The sequence below is a fragment of the Poecilia reticulata genome, chromosome 9 (genome assembly GCF_904066995.2).
Source record: "Poecilia reticulata chromosome 9, P_reticulata-male-v2, whole genome shotgun sequence".
Taxonomy (NCBI): domain Eukaryota; kingdom Metazoa; phylum Chordata; class Actinopteri; order Cyprinodontiformes; family Poeciliidae; genus Poecilia; species Poecilia reticulata.
In genome coordinates, this window is record NC_088838.1 from 13173692 (window position 1) to 13195259 (window position 21568).

At 37.0% G+C, this 21568-nt stretch overlaps 1 protein-coding gene across 1 annotated transcript; it reads right to left on the reverse strand.

Moving 5' to 3' along the window:
* Positions 1-2131: 2131 nt before the first annotated feature.
* On the reverse strand, positions 2132-20589 carry adrb3a (adrenoceptor beta 3a). The gene is made up of 3 exons (XM_008419043.3): positions 18775-20589; positions 8957-9157; positions 2132-4513 (listed from the first exon to the last, which is right to left on the reverse strand). Exons 1-2 carry the CDS (start codon positions 20040-20042, stop codon positions 8974-8976), a joined length of 1452 nt encoding a protein of 483 aa, XP_008417265.1. The 5' UTR covers positions 20043-20589; the 3' UTR covers positions 2132-4513; positions 8957-8973.
* Between the last annotated feature and the right edge of the window lie 979 nt (positions 20590-21568).

Sequence of the window (21568 nt, forward strand, 5' to 3'; positions counted from 1 at the left end):
ATGATGATGGATAAGGATGTAATGCATGAATTAGAACCGTCCTCTTGTTTTCATTAACAAGTAGTCATGTTACTTAAAAAGACCAGTTAACACGTAATATATCACCAGTTTGGAATCCACTTTGCATTAATTCATTTGCTGCCTAATTAGTGGTATTATGGTAAATATTCCTTTGCTTCATTTTCGTATATTTTCTCAACCTAACTGCGCCTTGCATGGAAGCATAAAGTTTACATTTCAAACTGATTGTAACACCCATTGAACCTTTTTATGTTTAATTAGAGACTTTGCTTTATAGACTTCCTGATGTGATTGAACTGACGGAGGTACAAACTACTAAAGTAGGGATATGTACTCCACACCTATTGGATGTGGAGTACATATCCAATGTTCTTGTTTGATTTCACCTGTGTGTTCTCATTTGCACATTTTGTGGCCAATATATATATGGCTTATGCTTGTGTATCAATTTATCGACCATAATTTTATCCAATGTAAGTAAAAAACAACAGGGGGAAAAAGCCAATAAGTGTCAACAAATCACCAAAAATCCTGATGTTTAATTAAGTTACAGGTAAGGCAATGCAAGGCAACTTTATTTATATAGCACCTTTCTGCCAGAGATAATTCAAAGTGCTTGTACAAAAAAGAGGCTAAAAACAACATACAACAAGAAGATAAAAAAAAAACATCAAGCAGATTAAAAATAGACAGAGTAAATATTAAAAGTTTAAGAATAGACAACTATAAATAAAAAGGTTTTTAACACAGTTTTAAATAAACTCCAGGTAAGAGCAGTTTGACAGTCTGAAGTTTATTGCAGAGTGTTGGAGCATAAAAACTGAAAGCTGCTCTTTTTGTTTTAGTAAGGACTCTTGCAGCGGCACTCTGGAGAAGCCAGAGCTGTCTTTTTGCCTTTTTTTTGATAATCCAGTAAAAATGCCATTGCAGTAATCGAGTCTGCTAAAAACGAAGACATGAACTAATTGTTCAGAATCTTGTGGGGACACACAGTAAGTCATCTAATTTTAGCAATACTTTTTAGGTGATAATATGCAGTTTTATGATCGATTTGATGTGGTTATCAAAGTTCAGATCAGGATCCAATGTTACCCCCAGATTGTCAGAGCATTTTAAACCAACAGATTGAAGGCAGGGGATAATTTTTAAACTATACTCTTTTGGACCAAACACTAATACTTTGGCTTTGTTTTTATTTTTATTTACGGTAGTTGGGAGAAAATTTTGGCACATCCAGACATTAATCTGCTCAGTCAGTACATTTAGTGAGTGTTTGAACCTGATTGTAATCTCCTGGTGGAAGACCGATGTGTGTCATCCGGAGGGAAACGGGACTTCACAAGACGTTCTGTACTGGATTAATAATTACATTTTCTTTCAAATTATTGATCAAATGTTTCTTTTTTTTATATGTCCCTCATGAAATGTGTAATATAAAGTTGTAGCCAATATATGCATCTGTCTTGTAGTAATACCAAAGCATACAAATCTGTCACATATTCAAAACACTGCTGCTTTGTTTGTAAATTAATCACAAAAAAAAACATTTTGTATTTACAACTAATCAGACCACTGTCTTTTATTTGTTTTATTTTTCCCTAAATGAATGTCTACAATTGATTTGCATCCGATGGGAAAACATCGTAACAGAAATCAGCTGATAGGAGCGAGGCTAAACTTCAGACGGGATAATTGTTTCCACTTCTGACTCGGTGCGGCTTCTGATAATTTCTGCAGTCAGAGAGAAAATCTGGCGCAGCTGAAGGCTGCACAGTTTGTTTTCTCAAAGTCTTGCTATCTGCAGTTAGTTTATTTTTTAGAGGTCCCAAATTATCCAAATTCCTCTCATAACAGCAGATGACCCTCGCTGCACAACACAAGGCAACAGGACAGTAGTAGGTTTGCTGAGTGGATGATTACCAGAAATAACACTGAGTGGAGGGGAAAAGTTTTTGCTGGTCTGCAAGCTCTTAGCAACATTAATTTCCAGTACTCAGTGTTGTGGAACAGCAGTTACCAGTGTGGAGGTCGGTGACCCCCCAGGGCCTCCTGAGATAAAACTGAACGGGGATCAGGGAGAAGAGGAAGGAATGAAAACATTATATCATCGTACACAAAATCATCTTTATTTTGTCCTGAGTTGCCATTCTCTTCCTTTTCCTTTCTGGTGTAACGAAAACATAACGACGAATGTGTCGTTTTCGACATTTTAAAAACCTTATAATAATAAATGCGACTTGAATAAACAAAATTTTCTGCTTCATAGTGGAACAATTTGGCAGTTTAGTACCAAGTGCTACAGGAATGCAATATTTAAAGTTGTTCAACTATTTGATTGTAATAATAATATTAATAAATTAATAATTACAATAATAATGTAAATTAACAATGAAAGCATTTCTGCCTGCAAATGCTGAGCATAATTCGCAAGTTTGTTTAACACAGTTAGACTAATAGAGACAAATCAAACAGCGTACAGGTTGTTTAACTCTGAAACGTAATCAGTGAAATAAAAATTAAGATCTCTACACGTTTTGAAATTATGGTTAATTATTATGTATTGTTAATATCTATCCATCTGATAAGTTTGCCAGTCCATCAAAGGGAAATGTTTTAAATAGTTCTGAATTAATTCAATTTTATTAAGACCATATAAAACAATAAACAAACCCTTCTTTTATATTCCAAGATTCAACTTATCTTATTTTTCCTTGAAGTAAAATTGTGTGATGACCTAGTTTTATTGTACATTGTGACACGAAATGCAGAAGTCATCAATACTTTAAAGATCTGTACTTAGAATATTAAAAAGTAACAACCATACATAAATCTAATGCTGACTTTAATAAGCGTCTGTACAGTCTAGTCAATTGTAATTATTTTTACAGCAACATTCACTGCAGTACAAAACGACTTCTTTGCAACTGCTTTAAGTTGCTATTTTAAGAGGTTATCAATGCACATTGAAACCCAACTGTGTTTAAAATGAATTAATGTTCATCATGGGTTCATTGCATAATTCAATTGAGATGTGCAGCCCTGCGGTGGGATTTATTCAGGAGATTAGCCTAATCTAATGCCTCATTGTTACTCTACATGGTGTTGAAGTTCAGCTACTGTGCAGCTACTTTAAAAAAAGAAAAGGAAAATGTTTTGCATTCAGAAAGAACATTTCTCAAAACTAAACTATTGAAAAGGCTGAAAGGAAAAAAAAAACAGAATGTGCACAAGAAGCTACATCTCAATCAACAATTCAGGACTGTTGCTATAGATATGCTTGCATGCACTTGAAAACAGAACATACTTCTTACTGAGCCGTGTCCCTACCGAGCAGAGGTGGTGTCTGCAATGAAATGGCTCTTAATAAAGATGGGCCTTGTGATTGTTTACACAAAGAAATTAATTTTTCCTATTTTTGTGAACATGAATTGTACCTTATATCAGAACTTTTCCCTCATAGTTTCTCTGAAAACTGTTTTCCTTTACTAGTCTACATCCCTGCCAACTCATAAAAAAACCCCCAACTTTTTTCACTATATTATTACCCCAAATTGTTATTGTGCACAACTGTGTAATAACAGAGAATGTGCAAGCAAAGTTCCCTTTTGCAAATCCATGTTTTTTCTTTATTTGGAGTGCATTACTGAGCTTATACTGGCATAGACCTTGTAAGCAACACAGCATATAGTAAATTTACTTGATATACATATTTACCTGCAGTTTATAATACTGTAACTTGCTTGCACAAAAACATGTACGAATCAGAGTCATATTGAAGGTTTTATAACAGATACTTTCACGTTATAACAAAGTAAAAAACAAAAAAAAAACAACAACAACAAAAAGGAGTCGAGGGAAATTTGTGCGAACAAAGAGCCGAAGCTCAGAACAAATAACAGGACAGAGTTGAATATTTCACTGCACATCTTGTTGGTATGGAAAGGTTTGTGTGATGAAAGTGTCTCTACAATGACGCCAGCCTTGAAAGAACCGGTCATTTTGCTACAGATTCAGTGCATCATAAATACATAATTTACCACTTAATGCACTGTAAATAATTAGTTGGAGCTGACATTTCTGTGACCACCGGGCTCATATTGTACGCTGTGTTTGAAGGATTAGAAACGCTTTTAGAATGTGCATCTGTCTTAATCAGGAACACTCTATGTAAACAATACGTCAACATGTGGATGGCAGCAGAAAGTACATCTGGTGTCAACAAATGTCTGTGGAGCAGCACGCAATAGCAGTCGATGTCCTGCCTTAAGAAAAAAAATAAAAATAAAAAAGTTGCAGCGGTCCCTTCCGAGCCAAAGCTGCTGCTTTTCGCCAGTCCGTTCATCTTGTTGGGGAAAGCTTCGTTCAGCTGTTGTTGTACTTTGACTTGTCTCCAAGGCCGATTGGTCTCAGACGCCGCAGGAATCACAGTAACAGTTTGCTTCAGTAGATCAACATTTATCAGTTCAGCCATCCTTTTATTGTGAATGTGCCGCTGTAAAGAGATGCACATGTTAATATTTACTGTAATACATTTTCAATGAAGACAGCAATAAAGGAATAAAGAATTCAACATTCCTTGTATTTTAATGCCACAAAACCCAGAGATCTTAACAGCACAAATCTAAATAATACACAACCCATTGTCCAAGTGTTTTATTTGTAACTTTCTAATATAATGAACCTAATAGGAAAGTGCACTGCACCAATAATAATTGGTCGCTTGAACAGCAGAGTGTGTTTATGCTGACATGAATATACTAAATGAATGGAGGACAGTATGGAGTGTGTGCTTGTACATTTTCAAATATTCTCAGTGTAGTAAACATTGAGGAGCTTAGCGGATATTAGGAGGGTAGATGTCCCTTCATCCACCAAAAACAGCCCCTTTGTTGCTCAGACGCTTTTTCTCAGTGTCTGAGCCAAATGAAATTGCATGTTTCAACTTCTCTTCTTCCCCTCAAACATGTCAGAAGCATAAAGTGACTTTTTTAGGGCCGAATGACAAGTTGCTGTGTGTGTGAGAAAACTGATGCACTTACAGAGTTTGAGTGGCATGACAGATGGTGTTCTCAAAACAATGTTTTGTTCAGCAGCAAGGATAAAAATGTACAAGAAAATACTGACAGTTAGGCTCACTGTAAAATATTTCATAAACAGTTTTCAAGAGAAAAGGGAGTGCTGATGCCAATGTGTGGGAGAGACACAAGACTGGTCAGAAACGCATCAGAAGTAAACACATTTATTCAAATGCTGCCAGAATTTTAGTGTTTTGTCACAAGCAATCATTTGTTGAATGCTTTTAAATTAAACAAATGGTACAGAACTGGTCTGTTAGGTCTGCAGAATAAAGCTTGGATTTTTCCATTCCGACTGCTTGGTGATGATTCCCAAAAGCACTGATATCTAAATTTGTTGAGTAGCATTGAGTCGCTTTGTTCCAGATTCTCTTCATTTCAGACATGCCATGTTGTCACTAACCAGTTGTATAATTCTGAACATGTCACATTTTTCGCTGAAATACAGTTTTGCAAAAATCCCATAAAAAAAAAAATGCAATACTACTTTGTTCAAAGTATAATTCTTTCAAAAACTAATAAAAAATAAATAAAAAAATTCCTTGGACGGCTAAAAAGAAGATTCAACATCATGTTGTAAAAATCAAAAATTTGAGTTTATACTTTTTTTAAATTTATTTTTCATTTTTGTGATCAACTCTAAATTGTTTTTATCCAAGTAATTTAATTGCCTTTTGTTCTTAGGAGTGGCCTGTTTTATTTTCTAACAGAGGAATAGCAAAGCCAGTTCTGTTTTCAAGCCTCCAAAGGCATGTTTGGGCCAAAGCAGATGTTTTTTGTTCTTTTGTAAATATTTATGTGTGACTATCTGTGGACAGTTAAGAAAACATGATTTTATCACACATGACTAAGAAACGTTCCAAAAATACTCAGATATGTAGGTAAGATCATAAAGAACTCTGACCAAACTTTGAACAATAAATACCAGGTTATTTCTAGAACAGAGAGCAAACAATGTCCACTGGTATCTCAATAGTATGTATATTTTGTGTATGTTTGTCACATGTTGTATTATTTACTTACTACTTTCTATATATTTGCTACAGCTCTGTAGAGTTATACTTGGGGGCGTCCAGAAAAAAATATTTCTAAGCTGGTCAGATTCAACAAAGTGTGACTTTGTTTGTTGTGTTGGTCTGTTCAAGACACGCCCTGTAAAGAAGTATTTCAGTTCCTATCAGAAAAAAATATATCTGATTCCACTTCCGGTCTTCTTATGAAAAGCAGCATTGCACCTCTTTCCTCTTATTTATTTTTCTGGCTAATTACAGAATGTTCCCTCATTTTCTTTCTTCTGTGTTTGCTGCCCTCCTGCCTCCCAACAAGACACGCAGTGTGATGCTATCGGCTCCACAGTGCGTGCCTTTACAGGAAGACAGAGTAAACTAACTCAAACTGTAAGCTTCACAGAAGAGCAAATGTTCCTGTCTGGGAAAGGAATAAGAGAAACAGTTTACAATGTGGCTCGTTTTTGATTCGTTCTTTTGTGTGTGCTCTCCTAAGCTTGTGATTTTTGTGGCGTCTTCGAGTCACTTCATTAAATATAATAGTGGTCGTCTAAAGGACCTGTCTGCAGTTTTGTCCTGCCTCCAATCTATGAAAAATTTTTTTTCTTCTTTAGACCAGATCATGAAGTAACTCAGATCATTTTTTAGCCATATTTTAGTTATGTGGGTTTATTTTTTGTATGGGCTACATTTTGTCATTGATTCGAAGCATCCACTCTGTCAAAACTATGCAAAAGTAGACAGAAAACTATTGTTTTAGAAATATTTAAAATCCATATATAATTACAAATTTAAATAGCCTTTATAGACGGTTATATTTTGCATTTGTACTCAGAATCTACAAACAACCAAGAAGTAAAGAAGATTTGAAAAATCTAAACTACACTTGAGAATCCTTCATATATTCAATATATTAGTTGCATTATATGTAAAGACAGACATCAAAATGGAAACGATCATAATATTATTATAGTCATTAAACCTATAAATAATAAAATATGATACATAGTCGAATCATTACATTTTCTATTGTTTCTCAGATTTTCAAGTAATCAGGATTTTTTTAGCCAAATTCTCAAAAAAAAAAAGAAAAAAAAAGAAATAAATTAATAAAATGCAAGTACAGTGTATGGAAGTTCACATCTCATCTGATTCTGTTGTGTCTCACGGACTATTGTTGGACTTATTGATAAAATAAAACCATCTTTATAATATACCTCATAGATATTTAGGTGCTTATTGCCATGAGACATGGCAATAACATGTTCTGAGCATCTATGCTTTACTGATGGACCTGCTGCGTGATTAAAAAAATGGATGAGAATCATTGAGCTGAAAGAGCAGGCTTCTCTTTAACCACCTAAAACTGAAACTCTTTTCAGACAGTCTTTTTCTTCTGCAATCTCCACATTCAATACATGAGGATTGACTTGTATGACATAGAGAAGCAAAAGATCAAAGCACAAAACCCGCCAATATCACAACCCTGACCCGCCTCAGGAGGTAGCCACAAACCCATAATCACTAAAGAGTGCAAGGGGGAATACAGAATTAGTGTGACACTAATGCTACAAAGATCTTCCACTATCTGTCTAAACCAGTGGTTCTTAACCTTTTTTGAGGTACCGAACCCACCAGTTTCATATACGCATTCACTGAACCCTTCTGCAGTGATAAATAAAATATGATTTTTTTCCCCCCAAATTCAAGACATAGGGGTGACCCAACTAGAGTCTAATTGGGTCACTAGAGTCTAGTTGGATCACCAAGAAGATCACCAAGTCTTCTTAAAAGGTAGAGTTTCTGAGAACAGTTCTTCAAAATATAGTCAATGTTTTCAGCAAAGTTGAGCTGACTGTCCAGGAACGACCCAAGGTATTTAAAATTTGCCACAGTTTCAACAGGTTGGCCATCGAGAGAAACTGGAACCACTTTAAGGTCTTGTTTAAATCATTTAATTAGCTCTACATTCTTAAGAGAATGAAAAATTTATAATAAAAAATAAAGACTGCGGTATTCTGATTTAGTAATGTAATTATATTAGTTGTGTTGTCACCCCCACGCCACTAGAGGCAGTACCAACCCCGAAAAGATGCGACTAAGGAGCAGATTTAGAAGTACACCGAAAGCTACAGAATCTGGTAAAAACTGAACTTTGCTGAAGTAATTAAAGACACAAGTTCAAATCCATGCTGAGAGTGGAACTCCTTCAATCAGTGCTCCTCTGCAGCACTGATTGGTTAAGCAATGTAACGTGATCCTCTGCAGCAAGTGATGGCAATGCGGGCGCGTCATCACGACTTTACACAAGTATGTCTTTACCTCTGTGGCAGAGGCTCCACTGAACCCCTGAGACAGACTCATTTGATCAAACCCATGTTAAGAACCACTGGTCTAAACTAAGAGAAAACTAAGAAAACATTTTTCTATGGTCGTAAAGGAGATTATCTATGTCCAGCTTTTGATACAGACAGAGATGGTGAACAACAAATTAGCTTGTATTTGTATAGCCTGCATGGAGATCACATCACAGAGCTCAATATTAGGCAGAGGACATTGTGCATATTGTTTAAGTGAACGCAATTGGCTTTTGTAATCCCTACAGTGTGATCTCCGTTGATTGACTTGGATGATGTGAAAAGAAATAGTGATATATAATTGGGTGTTTATGGTTATGGGTTTATCGTGAAGCTGTGAGCTTAAAGGGGTTAGAGTATCTGACCTGCTAAAAGACAATGGAGCAAGTCTTTAACCAAGGTAGCATCAATTTAAGACACAACATGAGGCTGAGGGATGAACGAGACCAAATTCAAAATGTATCACTGAGATAAAAGAAACCAGAAATATAAATACCAGTTAACAGTTTCTGCTCAGTTTGGCCCATCACCATTGGCAGCTTCCACATCAGCCCCAGCAGAACCATCTGGTTGGACAGGTTCAAACTGGTGGGGTGTTCGTCCGTTTGGTGTCCGCGCAGGTGCATCAAGGTCAGCGTTTGTCCTGACTTTCACTTCCTTGTAGGATAAATCGCCAACGAAGTCTTCAGTATTGGAGCTGGACACAGAAATGAATGTAACTACTGTGAGCTGCAAACGGAAACAAAATGATTTTTCCTAAAAGTGTGTATGTAGCATTCACTTTAGCTACCGTTGTAACGGTAAACAAAGCCATTTCGTCTTACAGTTTGCACTACATCTAAACACCCAAAAGTTTTCTTTGTATTTCTGAAGAGTTGCCAAACTCTTGGATGCTTCTTTCAAAAGTTTTTGATGTCGTGTGATTGGTGCAGCTATCATAAAGGCATCAAAGGCAGTGTTACCACAGGTCAACAGCTCCATGTTTTCCTTTATCCTGCTTCTCGTTTCATGCTCTCTTGGGTCTGATCTCACTCTAAGCTAACTAAATGCACAGCAGACAAGGTACTGTGTGAAGTCGGATAGGAAGTACAATTAGCACGCGGAGGAGAAAATCCCAAAATTATAGAGTTCATAACTCAGGAGTCTGCAAGGCCCTTACTATAACACATTCGAAATGGAAAGCTGCTCCAATGCATGCCTGATTATATGCGCTCCGTGCAGAACCCCTCATAACGATGGACATGGTCCTGGAAGATGACACACTTCAGCAGTTTCAAAAAAAAGAAAAATAATTAACCTACACATTGTGTAACAAAGTAGAAAAACCTTTGAAAACTTTTCACTGATTTTCCCTCAGGTTTTTTCTAAACAGCAACCATAAGATAAATTTCCAATTATTTCCACCAATTTAGCCAACTCTATGGCATGACTGGCTTTAATAACACAGTGCTGTGGTTATTTACAGTGCAGACTTATGTTACTGATAAATATCTAGCTTCCTTCTTATGAGCCGTCAACGTGTATGATATTTTAAGAATCAGAGTCGTGAACCCGACGGGTGTAATCAGTCTGTATTTTCTCTCATGTCATCTTAGTTCTTCTGACATGTTTGGCTTTATTTCTAGCTCCCAGCTTAAAAAAATAAATAAATGAAACATCTATATGCTTTGCACTTTGATTATTTTTTAGCCCTGCAACTAAAATGAATATTCTCCTAGCAACGTTTTAATTCTACTAACCAATCAGATTAATTTTGAGTCTAGAGCAGAGCCGCTGAAGCTATTTATAATTCCTTAGGCCCTCTAAGTCTGCATCTGACTAACCTTCCTTTAAATCTAAAAAGTCCAATGACTAACCTTTTCCTTCCTAAATGTAAAACATGAATTCATGGTTGAAGAATTAAAGGGTGAAAGACATTTATAGACTGACTGCATGCTTATTTCAGAACGAACCTGCATGTGCAGTTAAGAAGGGAAAAAGAAAGAAGACAACCTTTTTATTTTTAAATATTGTGGTAAAATCTGTGTTTTGGGATGCAAAATCAATCCTGAGTAAGAACCAAATTAACTTCTTTAGATCTATTACACAAGACAAAACAAGAACATTACCTGACATGAATATTGACATAGCTTTTTAGGGTTTTACAATTTTAGACAGAGGAGTCACTTGTAAACCGGGACATGTCTTACTAAGATGACTGGTTTCTGTAATCATATCCTCTTAAAACTGGAAAGTAGAAGAGCAGAGATTATTGCAGAGTTATTGAAATCCTTGATGGCATGTAACAAAGTTTTTAACATTGCCCCTACACTCAAACAGAAGGAAGACATAGGTTCACGAAGTTGCAGTTATTCATATGGCTCATAAGGCTAATGGGACAATATCTGTTTGTGTAATCACAAAGATGATCTGTGCAGGTATTTTATATACTTTCCACCTATTTAACGGCACATAGCTGCTTCGTACAACAGCTTAGGTGGGCAGGCATGAAGAGGTTGTCCGTACGGTCCACTGGATGTTGCATAATGGGCACTACTGATATCGAGCAGACATTACGCAGGAAGATAGCAATGAAATGAAAGAGAGAGAGAACAGGTGCTTGGGCTTCAAGTTGCAATGGGTCTATGAGAAATATGTTTATTGAGGTCTGAATATAATATATTTGTTGGGACCTAAAAAAGTTATTTTCACTATATTTTATGATTAACTAAAGACTGTTCCACCTTAAATTCCCAAAGAGGGGCAGAACTTAGTGCCGTTTCTAAATAATAGAAAGAGAAATGTTGGCAGATTTCCCATATCATTTCAAGAAACATCTGCATAAAATTTCTACAGCCTGCTTCTTACTTAAAAAAAAAAGTTAAATGTTCCATTGAGGAAAATGTATTCATTTTCTCCTGTTCTCTAAAACATTAATGTAAAAGTAGAAATATGCTCCTTCAACAACAGCATAGGATAAATGTTACATATTAAGTATTTATCACTTGTTAGGCAATGACCTACATTGGATGTAGAGGTTTTGCAGTTCAAGACAAAAATTATTTAGTCTGATCCTCTGGTCATCAGAAACCCCCTCTGTGGTTTTCATTTTTTTAAATTTTAGCCTTTATTGAACTAAGGAAAAACTCACTGAGAATCTAAATTTTATGCTTGCATAACTTTACTAAATATTTCAGTTTTGTCTTTTGCGTCTGATGCAGTCTTCATTAATGTTTTCTTAACTACATTTTCAAAACCTCAGCTTTATAAAAATCTGAGTTGCAGTCACGGCATGTTTCTGTAAATCTAATAGTAGCTTTAATGGTTTTGTGCTGTCGCATGTATTGTCTACATTTATTTGACATCTGGAAATGAGTCTTCATTCCTGTTCTATTCTCATCCTCCAGTTAAATTGCAAAATCTAGTAGGTTTAAAATGTCTACTTTCCATTTTACTATTATTATTTTAGGTCCCTCAGTTATCCATATAGCATCTGCTTATAAAAAGATGATTTACAAATACACAGAAACTCTGGTTTGCAATAACCTCTGAAATGTGAATTGCCTACAATTTCAAGTTCAGCATGACAAAGCAAATACAAAAAACAGCAACACTCTGAAAATCCCTTTTTAATGCTACACCCATATGGTTCTTAAACTGTGATAGGCTACAGAAGACAGTTGTGATACTTGTTTTCTGTAAGTGATGCTAAAACAAATTGAAGTAAACAAAGCAAAGTAACCAGGATGTAGGGTTAGGCGGTGACTGCCACAAAAACATGAGTTGTCTTTGCTTTAACCTGAACTACTGAAAGTAAATTCAGGGAAGAGAATATTTCCAGAACTCCATGTTGAAACTGAGGCTGATAATAGCAAACCAAGATCTGGTTCTACTAGCCATCTATCTGCTCCTGTAATCAGAACTTTAATCTGGGAATTGCATCAAATAAACGTAAGCCTTTCCCAACCTCAAGTCAACAAACGTCAACTGGTTTGTTGACTTTTGGTACGCTGATAAGCTCAGTAACAATCTAAGCTCTGTTAGCATTACCTGGTAATAGCATTGTAGTTCCTTGAACTTTATACATTCAAACAATAAAAGGATCATGTTCGCTAACAGTGATTGTCATGTATCTGTCAAATGTTCAACAAACATGTCCATTATTCATTCATTCATTTTACTTTATTTTGGACATATGTAAACGGAAAACACATAGTTAAAAAATTTCTACAGGGGCTCAAATACCTGTGAGTCCACAAAGTACAAAAGTAAAAGTAAAAGGGTTGGTCAGTGTAGCCATCATGCAGTTTGCTGCACAGCCTACACACTCATCTGTACGTGAGGTTACACAGTAACACAGGGCAGGTAGGCATATCTGAGTCTACAAATATTTGGCTCACATTGCCCTCAACAGCCTCCATGTACTTTCAATAAATGACACAGTTAGTCACAGGACATCAGGTTGGAATCCTCTCTGCTCAGCACAGCCTTGGTGGTGCTTTGCTTAGGATCATATTTTATATCAAAATTTCCTTCCTATTCGAACACACCTGCAGCAGCTCTTTGTAGACCAATAATATACAGTAGGAACTTATTAGATCATCAGCATACATTAAGTGGTTGATGATCCTGTTACTAACAGCCGGTTCCACAGTAATTTAAAAGCATTGACAAATTGATGTTCACATTGGATGCTATCCTGTCTTACACCATCTGAGACACCGAAAGGAACTGGTACAGAGCTCCCCCATTTTATGCACACTGACTGATAAGCACACCAAAAAGTAGAAATTTTGACCAGACATTATACAACTTTTGAAATAACTTGTCAGCATCAATTAAACATGTGAAAATGGTATTGTGTCTGTTGTATAGATACATAAAGATATACATAAAGAACAGGGATTTCTTTGTTTCAATTGGAAACTTCTCATCAGAGAGGTCAAAGGTCACATGTGGGGTACCCCAAGGTTCAATCCTAGGACCCCTTCTTTTCAATATTTATATGCTCCCACTGGCAAAGATTATAACAGGACATAGGATTAGCTACCACAATTATGCGGATGATACACAGCTCTACATCACGATGTCACCAGGTGACTCTGAACCCATCCAATCACTGAATAGATGCTTAGAACAGATAAATGTGTGGATGTGCCAAAACTTTCTCCAGCTAAACAGAAACAAAACTGAAGTTATTATCTTTGGACCTAAAGAGGAACAAACTAGAATCAATGCACAGCTTCAGTTATTACAACTAAAAACCAGCGATCAGGCCCGAAACCTGGGAGTAGTGATGGACTCTGACCTGAACCTTCAGAGCCACATTAAGACAGTCACAAAGTCGGCCTTCTATCACCTGAAGAACATCTCTAGGATTAGAGGACTTATGTCTCAGCACGATCTAGAGAAACTCATCCATGCATTTATCTTTAGCCGCATTGATTACTGCAACAGCGTCTTCACAGGTCTGACTAATAAATCAATCAAACAGCTGCAGCTGATCCAGAATGCTGCTGCTCGGGTTCTCACTAAAACCAGGAAGATAGAGCACATAACACCAGTTTTAAAGTCCCTACACTGGCTCCCTGTAGCTCAGAGAATAGACTTTAAAATACTGATGTTAGTTTATAAATCTCTGAACGGTTTAGCACCACAATACCTTAAAGATCTGTTATTACTGTACCAACCATCTAGACCCCTCAGATCTTCTGGTTCTGGTCTGCTCTGCATCCCCAGAACCAGAACCAGACGAGGAGAAGCAGCATTCAGTTTCTACGCACCACAGATTTGGAACAAAATTCCAGAAAACTGTAAAACAGCTGAAACACTGGGTGCCTTTAAATCTCAACTTAAAACCCACCTGTTTAGAGTTGCTTATGGCTAAATTAGGGTTAGAGTGCGGGTTTTGATGTCTTCCATGTTTTTATGTCTTTAATGTTTTTAATTTTTTTCTTCTTTCTTTTCGACGTTTTAATGATGTAATGTTTTTTGGTTTTTTATTTTTTAAATTTCTCTCTTTCTCACTGTTTATTTCTGTTTTTATTTTAATTATGTAAAGCACTTTGAAATGCCTTGCTGCTGAAATGTGCTATACAAATAAAATTTGATTGATTGATTGATTGATAGATCTAAAATTTCTGTTAAAGCAAAAATATACATATCTATTTAATGTTTGATTGAGAGCGGACTACATTTGTTGATTGGCCAGTGATTAACATATATTTTGCAAACTATTCAACCACTGCAGTAAAGCAGAAGACATGCTGCTATCAGAGAGCTGCACAGTCTGAAAGAGCAAACTTTTGAGTTTTATCTTGAGCAACGCCAGGAACACATGGGTCAAATTTTAGAGCTGAATTGTCGTGATCTAGCAGCCCTCCAAACAAGTCTCTCTGAAGAACTGGGATGCGATGAGAAAGTCAGAAACTGTGCAGTTTTGTGATGCAGTTTTGCGCCGACCGGTGTGAAAATAAAAATTATTTTACCCGTTTTCATTATCTTTGGGTCAGCAATGAATTTAAGACAAAATTAAATGTCTGATTTTATCTCAGTCCATCTAAAACACAGTCTTGAAGTTCTCCATTGCTGAGTGTCACTGCAAAAATAATCAGACAGCCGACCACAGCTCTCATCCCCCACCCATGTTAACATTCACAATAGCGAAGAACAGAGATTTTGCAGATGCCCCAAACTGGGGCAGAACTGAACCAGACATTAACAGGTTGGAGGAAAACTTGACCATGGACAAGCGACTGTAGTTTCACCAGGTTTATCAATTGGAACTGAAAAGACAGACAATAATGTATCAGGTAACGCTCCATGACACGGAGCGTTACCTTAAAATATGCAAGCAAGTTTCCTGCTTGCATATTTTATTTTAAATGATCATCAGATTCTGTCTGTTCCACATGCCTTGTTGTTGTCCAGCTTCATCACAACCTCTTGTGGAGACACAGCCACATTTTTATTTTTATCAATACTGCCAATAATAAATTAATTTATTTTAACACTATTGAAAATGTCATAAGAAACGTTTATGCTACAACTTTGTAATCTGCTCTACTCTGCTCATACCATCAATATGTGCTGGTAAGGACTTTTGTTTTGTAACTCATTCTTTTAAATTATTTCTAGAAGTCCATAGGGCTACTTGTTTGTAATTTCCATACACACAAAACCCGCACTTTTGGACTACCTGATTTAACCCAAGCCAGGCCCTGCTTGCATAACCATGACTCTCCTCAACATGCTCATTTCAGCCTCATTTAGCTTTGCACTTCTTATTCTTACACAGATGTTGACTGAGATAAAGTGAGAATTTTATCACACAGTGGGGACGATTTAACTAGATTTTATTGCATAATCTGTTTTTAAATGCACAACAGCCATGTTAGAGTTCGAAGTCAGGGCTGGTAAGAAATTTTTAAGTTTCTGAAAAATGAGACTTTAATGGAAGTCTTTTGTATTTTTCAACATAACACTTTAACTCTCAACACTTGTGTCAAATAACCATGAAGAATGACACCACATTTTTCAACTAAACATTTAGTGCAGTGCTTTTTTTCTTTCTGCAATGTCTTTATGCAGAAAAAAAACAATAAACTGTAGCATAGTGATGGTACTTCAGTTTTAGAAGCCATGGAGTAAAACCTTCAGAGAATTGTGTTTGCCATGTAACGTGTGCGTGACACAAGCCAAAGGTTTGCTCTAAATGTTGATGAGGGCAGTGCTGATGTGCCAGCATGTACTTTTTTGGGGAAAAAAAAGTAACTATTGATAATGTCTCCACGCAGAGCGGCCTTTCCAGCCTGGTGGCTTCTCATCTCTGAGGTTGTATCTCTGTCATTAATATGCCCTGCATTATGCCGCCTCGTGCTTTGTTACCAAAGTTGTCAGTTTTACAGGAACTACGCTGCCCAGTTGTGCTTTTATTTTTGACGTAGAAAGTGCTGAAATGGACTGCTCCTTTGAAAAATGGTAGTATTAGCTCTCCAAAGCATCTTTTTTTTTTTGGAGATTAGTGTGTATTTGGAAAAGATTATGATTTCCTTTATTAAAGCCCATCTTTAGGTCTTTCACTCGTCAGCCTCATATTTGATCGACTGCTCCCGCTTACGTTTGTAATCCTGCTCGGAGCGTAGGGTGAGTCGGCTGAGCCTTCCCTTGGGCTGATTTACTGCAGGACACACCGAGCTCCTTTTATGGAAGACTTTTATACTGCTCTAAATATCCTTTGTATTGTGTACCCATGGATGTCTTTAATTTATGGCTGAGGTGTCGTCACAAATTACACGTAGTGTGTAGAATAAATATTTAATAATAATTTTATGGCACATTCCCTGCCCAGGTATTACCGACATGCGGACTTGTCATGAGGGAGTTGACAGTAGTTGGATAAAATAAAAAAAATAAATAAGAGGTTCAGAACTGATTAGGTCTAGATAACTTAATCAGAAATTTTTATTTACAAAAATATTATAAATTCTGATAAAATGTAATTTTTCTGATCTAAAGATGAACATAATTTAGAAAAGAATTTATTTTTCAAATTATGATTATAGATCTTGCATTTCACTTTCATTCTATTTACAAATACTGTTATGACATACGACTGTCGCTACACCGTGTAGTCAGTCTACTGACAGCCAGCATATTAGATCAGCTATGAATCAAATAAGGAGCTCCCCAGCCCCCAGCTGCCTCAGCCCAACAGGGATGATCTCATTGGCTGTCACTCTTGTAAACAGGCTGTCTTGTTATGAGGGGAAAGTCTTGTGCATTAGTGATAAAGATTTATCTGTTGCAGGGAGCGTTGGGCAGGGCTCGCTGAGGCCCACCGACAGGCTGAAGCCCACATTTAGTTGTCAACCCCTGTGCACCATGTGATCGGACCAATCAGCCTCCAGCAGCTGATTAAATGGAAAAACTCTTTATGGATTCTTTTAAACCATCTGCTGTAATGCTAAATGCACTTTTAGATTTATCACATGCACCTGTAAATTAATTTAAAAATAACCCACCTTTGACTTTATTTAGTTTTTTTCTTTCTATCTAAAACACCTATATTTTTTAGTTTACTTTTATATGTGCAAGTGTAATATTTAATGCAGAGAGAAATATTTAGGAATCAAAATATGAACTTCAGTCATCTTCAGAATAGAATTTCTTTTACTGTGCTGCTCAGTATATTTCACTCTTCAGTCGTAGTAAAGCAAATTTCAAGAGCGTTCAAATATAGAAAAGTATTATTGCTTTAAGGTTGTTTTATGTTCTTAAACTTGAGAATTTCAACACAAAATTAGTTTGAGCAAAAACACATATTTTGTCAAATCTAGAAACATAAGATACATGTTAAAAGTTTAGAGATGATCAAACTAAATCAATTATACCTTGACTGTTTTTGTGAGAAAATGGGAAGAGGTTTATTCAAACCTTAAATTCTCAAAAGTGCAACATTTTCAGATCACTAACTGATGTTAAAGCATTATGTAGATTTTTGTTAAAAATAATTTCAGCATTCCAGTGTGAAACCAAATCAAATATGCTAAATGCAGATCTTTATTGTCTGTGTATGTATTTATCTAAAACCTGAAAATGTCACTGATTCCCTGTGAAATTGATTCTGAGCTGTACATTTTCCCATAGCTGCATCAACATGTTGGAGATCCTCTTACGTATCACGTGTTGGACACATGGAGGAACAAAAAGCGTCTACAATAAAGATATTTGCAGAGCTCTTTGAATAACCTCACTGCTCTTTCAGTCGAGCCAAAAAAAAGAAACAATTAATAGTCTCACCTTTAAAATGTAACATTTGAATTTAACTTGAATAACAAATAGAGTCAAGTAATTATCTTCACTTATACGTAAAAGTTTAGGGAAATAAGCTCTTTTAAAATATTTTTATGTTGTTTTTTTGTTTTGTTTTGACATGTTTATATCCACAGTGACAATAATTGACTGTGGTTTTAAAGTTGCACTCAATTGCGTACTGACATCAAGTAATTTTGCGTCAGGATGCATACTATTGGTTGATGCACTTCCAGACTGAAAATGGCCAGTTATCAAAATATTTTAATGCATTTATTTAATAAAAAGTCAAATTTTTTCATTGTTTGGCCTGCTGATTACTGATCAGAGCTGATCAAGAGAAATTTGTCGGATTGCAGTCTCTTCCAACTAGCTCAGTTTCTGCCTAATGGAAAGTGTAGAAGACACAAACATCTTCAGACATTGAATAAACTATTGGAGCTTCATGAATTATACCTGTATGGCTGGAATGAATAAAAGAATGGCAAAGTCGTAAACAGAAAAAAAAAGATAGAAACTTACATTTGGGATTCTGGTTCAAAACAGTCGGTGAACTGTGTGCTGCCATTGGACTGTGAAAGACCAATAGACATCTCGTCACTTCTGCTGCCCAGGCTGCCACTGCCACCAGTCCTACCGCCTGGAGACTTTTGGAAAGACCCCACAGTGCCTGACTCAGTTTGCCACAGAAAACAGGAGCAGCGAGTCCGCAGTTCCTTATAAAAAGAGTTTAACCACACCGTGGACAACCACGAGCAGCCGATTAGGTTCTTGAAAGCAGTTCGAAACTCCGGACTCCTGCAGTAGATGATGGGATTGAGACCAGAGTTGATGTAACCCAGCCAGTTCAAAGACAAGAACAGCCGATTGTCCAGTTGTGTTTCATTAAAAGCTTGGATAATGTTGGCAACAAAGAACGGCAGCCAGCATATTGTGAAGGTCCCCATGATGATGCCCAAAGTCTTGATGGCTCTGAGCTCACCAATCAGCAGTCGTGACGGTCTCCTCTTGGTGCTCTTCCTCCTCGCCACGTTGTTGAAGCTGTTGGAGCCCAAGCATGCTGGAGGTAGGAGATTGTTCAAGTTGGAGCCACTTTGAGTCTGTGCAGGGCATTCGTTCTGCAAACGCGGCCGAGCTTTCTTTATGAGCTTGACCTGTCGTGCAGCAATAACAAAGACTTGTGCATACACAGCTATCATTATTACCAGTGGGATATAAAAAGAGACTAACGAGGATGAAATAGCATATTCTTTGTTAACCACAAAGTCACAGCAGTTATAATCTTCATAACAACTGCTGTTGTCTTTTTGCCACAATTTTTTATCTATCATCATAATTGGTACAAACGAAATTAAAGTAGACACAACCCAGACTACACAGACTATCACTCTTGCACGAAATTTACAGAGTAGAACTGTGTATCGCAGTGGTCTTGTAATGGCTACATACCGATCGACAGCGATGACACAAAGCGTTTCAATGCTTGCGGTCACACACAGAATGTCGACTGAAGTCCAGAGGTTACAGAATGTATCGCCAAGCTGCCAGTTACCTGTCTGGACATAAATGGCCCCAAGTGGGACCACGAGGACCCCCATGATGAGGTCTGCACATGCTAAGGACATGATTAAGATGTTTGTTGAAGTCTGTAATTGTGGGGTTCGTGCCACAGCAATGATGACCAGCAGGTTTCCAACAACGGTGACCAGGATGATGATGACCGCCATGACGGAGAACCACTCTCCCGGTGGATTAAGGTATGTTTCTAATGTTTCGTTTGAGGAATTCATCTTTCATTGGCTCAACTAACGACAAGTTGAAGATGTCCAAAGATCATCAAAAAGACAGATTTGACTCAAAAAAAAATCACACACATAAATCCGCTCAACACTGAGAGTTTGCTGTTTTTCCCCTGCAAATTATTTCTCTTCCTTGCACAGAATGCTCACATGTCACACCTTGGGAGTTCTGCTCTGGCAGCCCTCAAATGGGAGTGGTGGTTCTCCATCTTTCCAAAATAAGCAACATATTCTCCCAAGCGATGAATCCAAACTGTCCACAGAACTAAAAAAGTTCCATCAAGTTCATGAGTCCAGGAAAAATGTTAAAGTATCAAGTAAAAAAAGTTTTGGAGTGCGAAAAGTTTCGCTTTGACCATTTAAATCTGTCCACCGAGTGCAGTTTTCTGAAGAATCTTGTTCTGACCACAATGCAACAGTTGAGCTGTGTGGAGATCAAGCAAACACTGACGCCTTTTCAAGAACAACCAGAGTGACTTCAAACTCTTTTCTCTCTCTCTATCTCTCTGTCTCTCCCTCTCTCTCTCTGTGCAGGTTCCATAAGATTGTATTGGTGGTAATCACACCCTGACTGGAGACAGAGAGGAGGAGCCTAACTCCGTGTGTGTGTGTGTGTGTGTGTGTGTGTGTGTGTGTACTTGTTTATTTTGCCATGCGGGGTCCTGAGCACGGAAGCACACCAACGTTGAGGGGTCCAGTTACGTTGTGGGGCCCAAAATGCTGGACCCCGCATGGGAAACCACTCTAAAGCAGCTTGGGATGCTTTCCTAACATGCCTCATGCATTTTTTTCACTTGGCCCACAAGGTAGCAAAAATTGGAAAAGTGTGTGTCAAAGTGGGGCCCCCTGCTGGTTTAAGATGGCACTGCAAGTATACACACACAGGAAGTTTTCCTGTGTTTATAAACACTTCCTGTGTGTGTAAGGGCCCCTCATGGTTCTGTGTGTGTAAGGGCCCCTCATTGTCCACGTTTTGACTAATAAGATTGGCTGATATAAATAAGCTATTTTAGGAAGTGTTTTTTTTAATAATTAATATTATGAGTATATTATAACAGCACATACTAATGGGCTGTTATGTTTTATAACGGCACGTTAGCTCTCGAACATATGTTAGCTCTACATGTTAGCTAATATGTTAGCTCCGTGTTAGCTCTCCAAACATGGAGAGCATCTGAAGTGCGGCTTTACAGCACTTTCTATGTTTTCAACATTTTTATGGCACTTCATAACGTGTGATCAGTGATGACATAGTTACTTTGAAAAAGTAACTTAGTTAGATTACTGACTAATTGATTTGGAAAGTAACTAAGTTACATTAAAAGTAACTTTTGTAGTTACTTTTAGCAGCTGCTAACAACAACGCTCCACCACCTGTGAATATTACATTGAGCTTTGCCAGTACTTAATTGCAAGCTATTTTATAACGGTATCATCAACAATGTGTCTCCATTTAAATGGTTGAACTGAAGGGGACATTGTTTAATGGTTACAACAGCACAAAAAAAGTTTGTAAT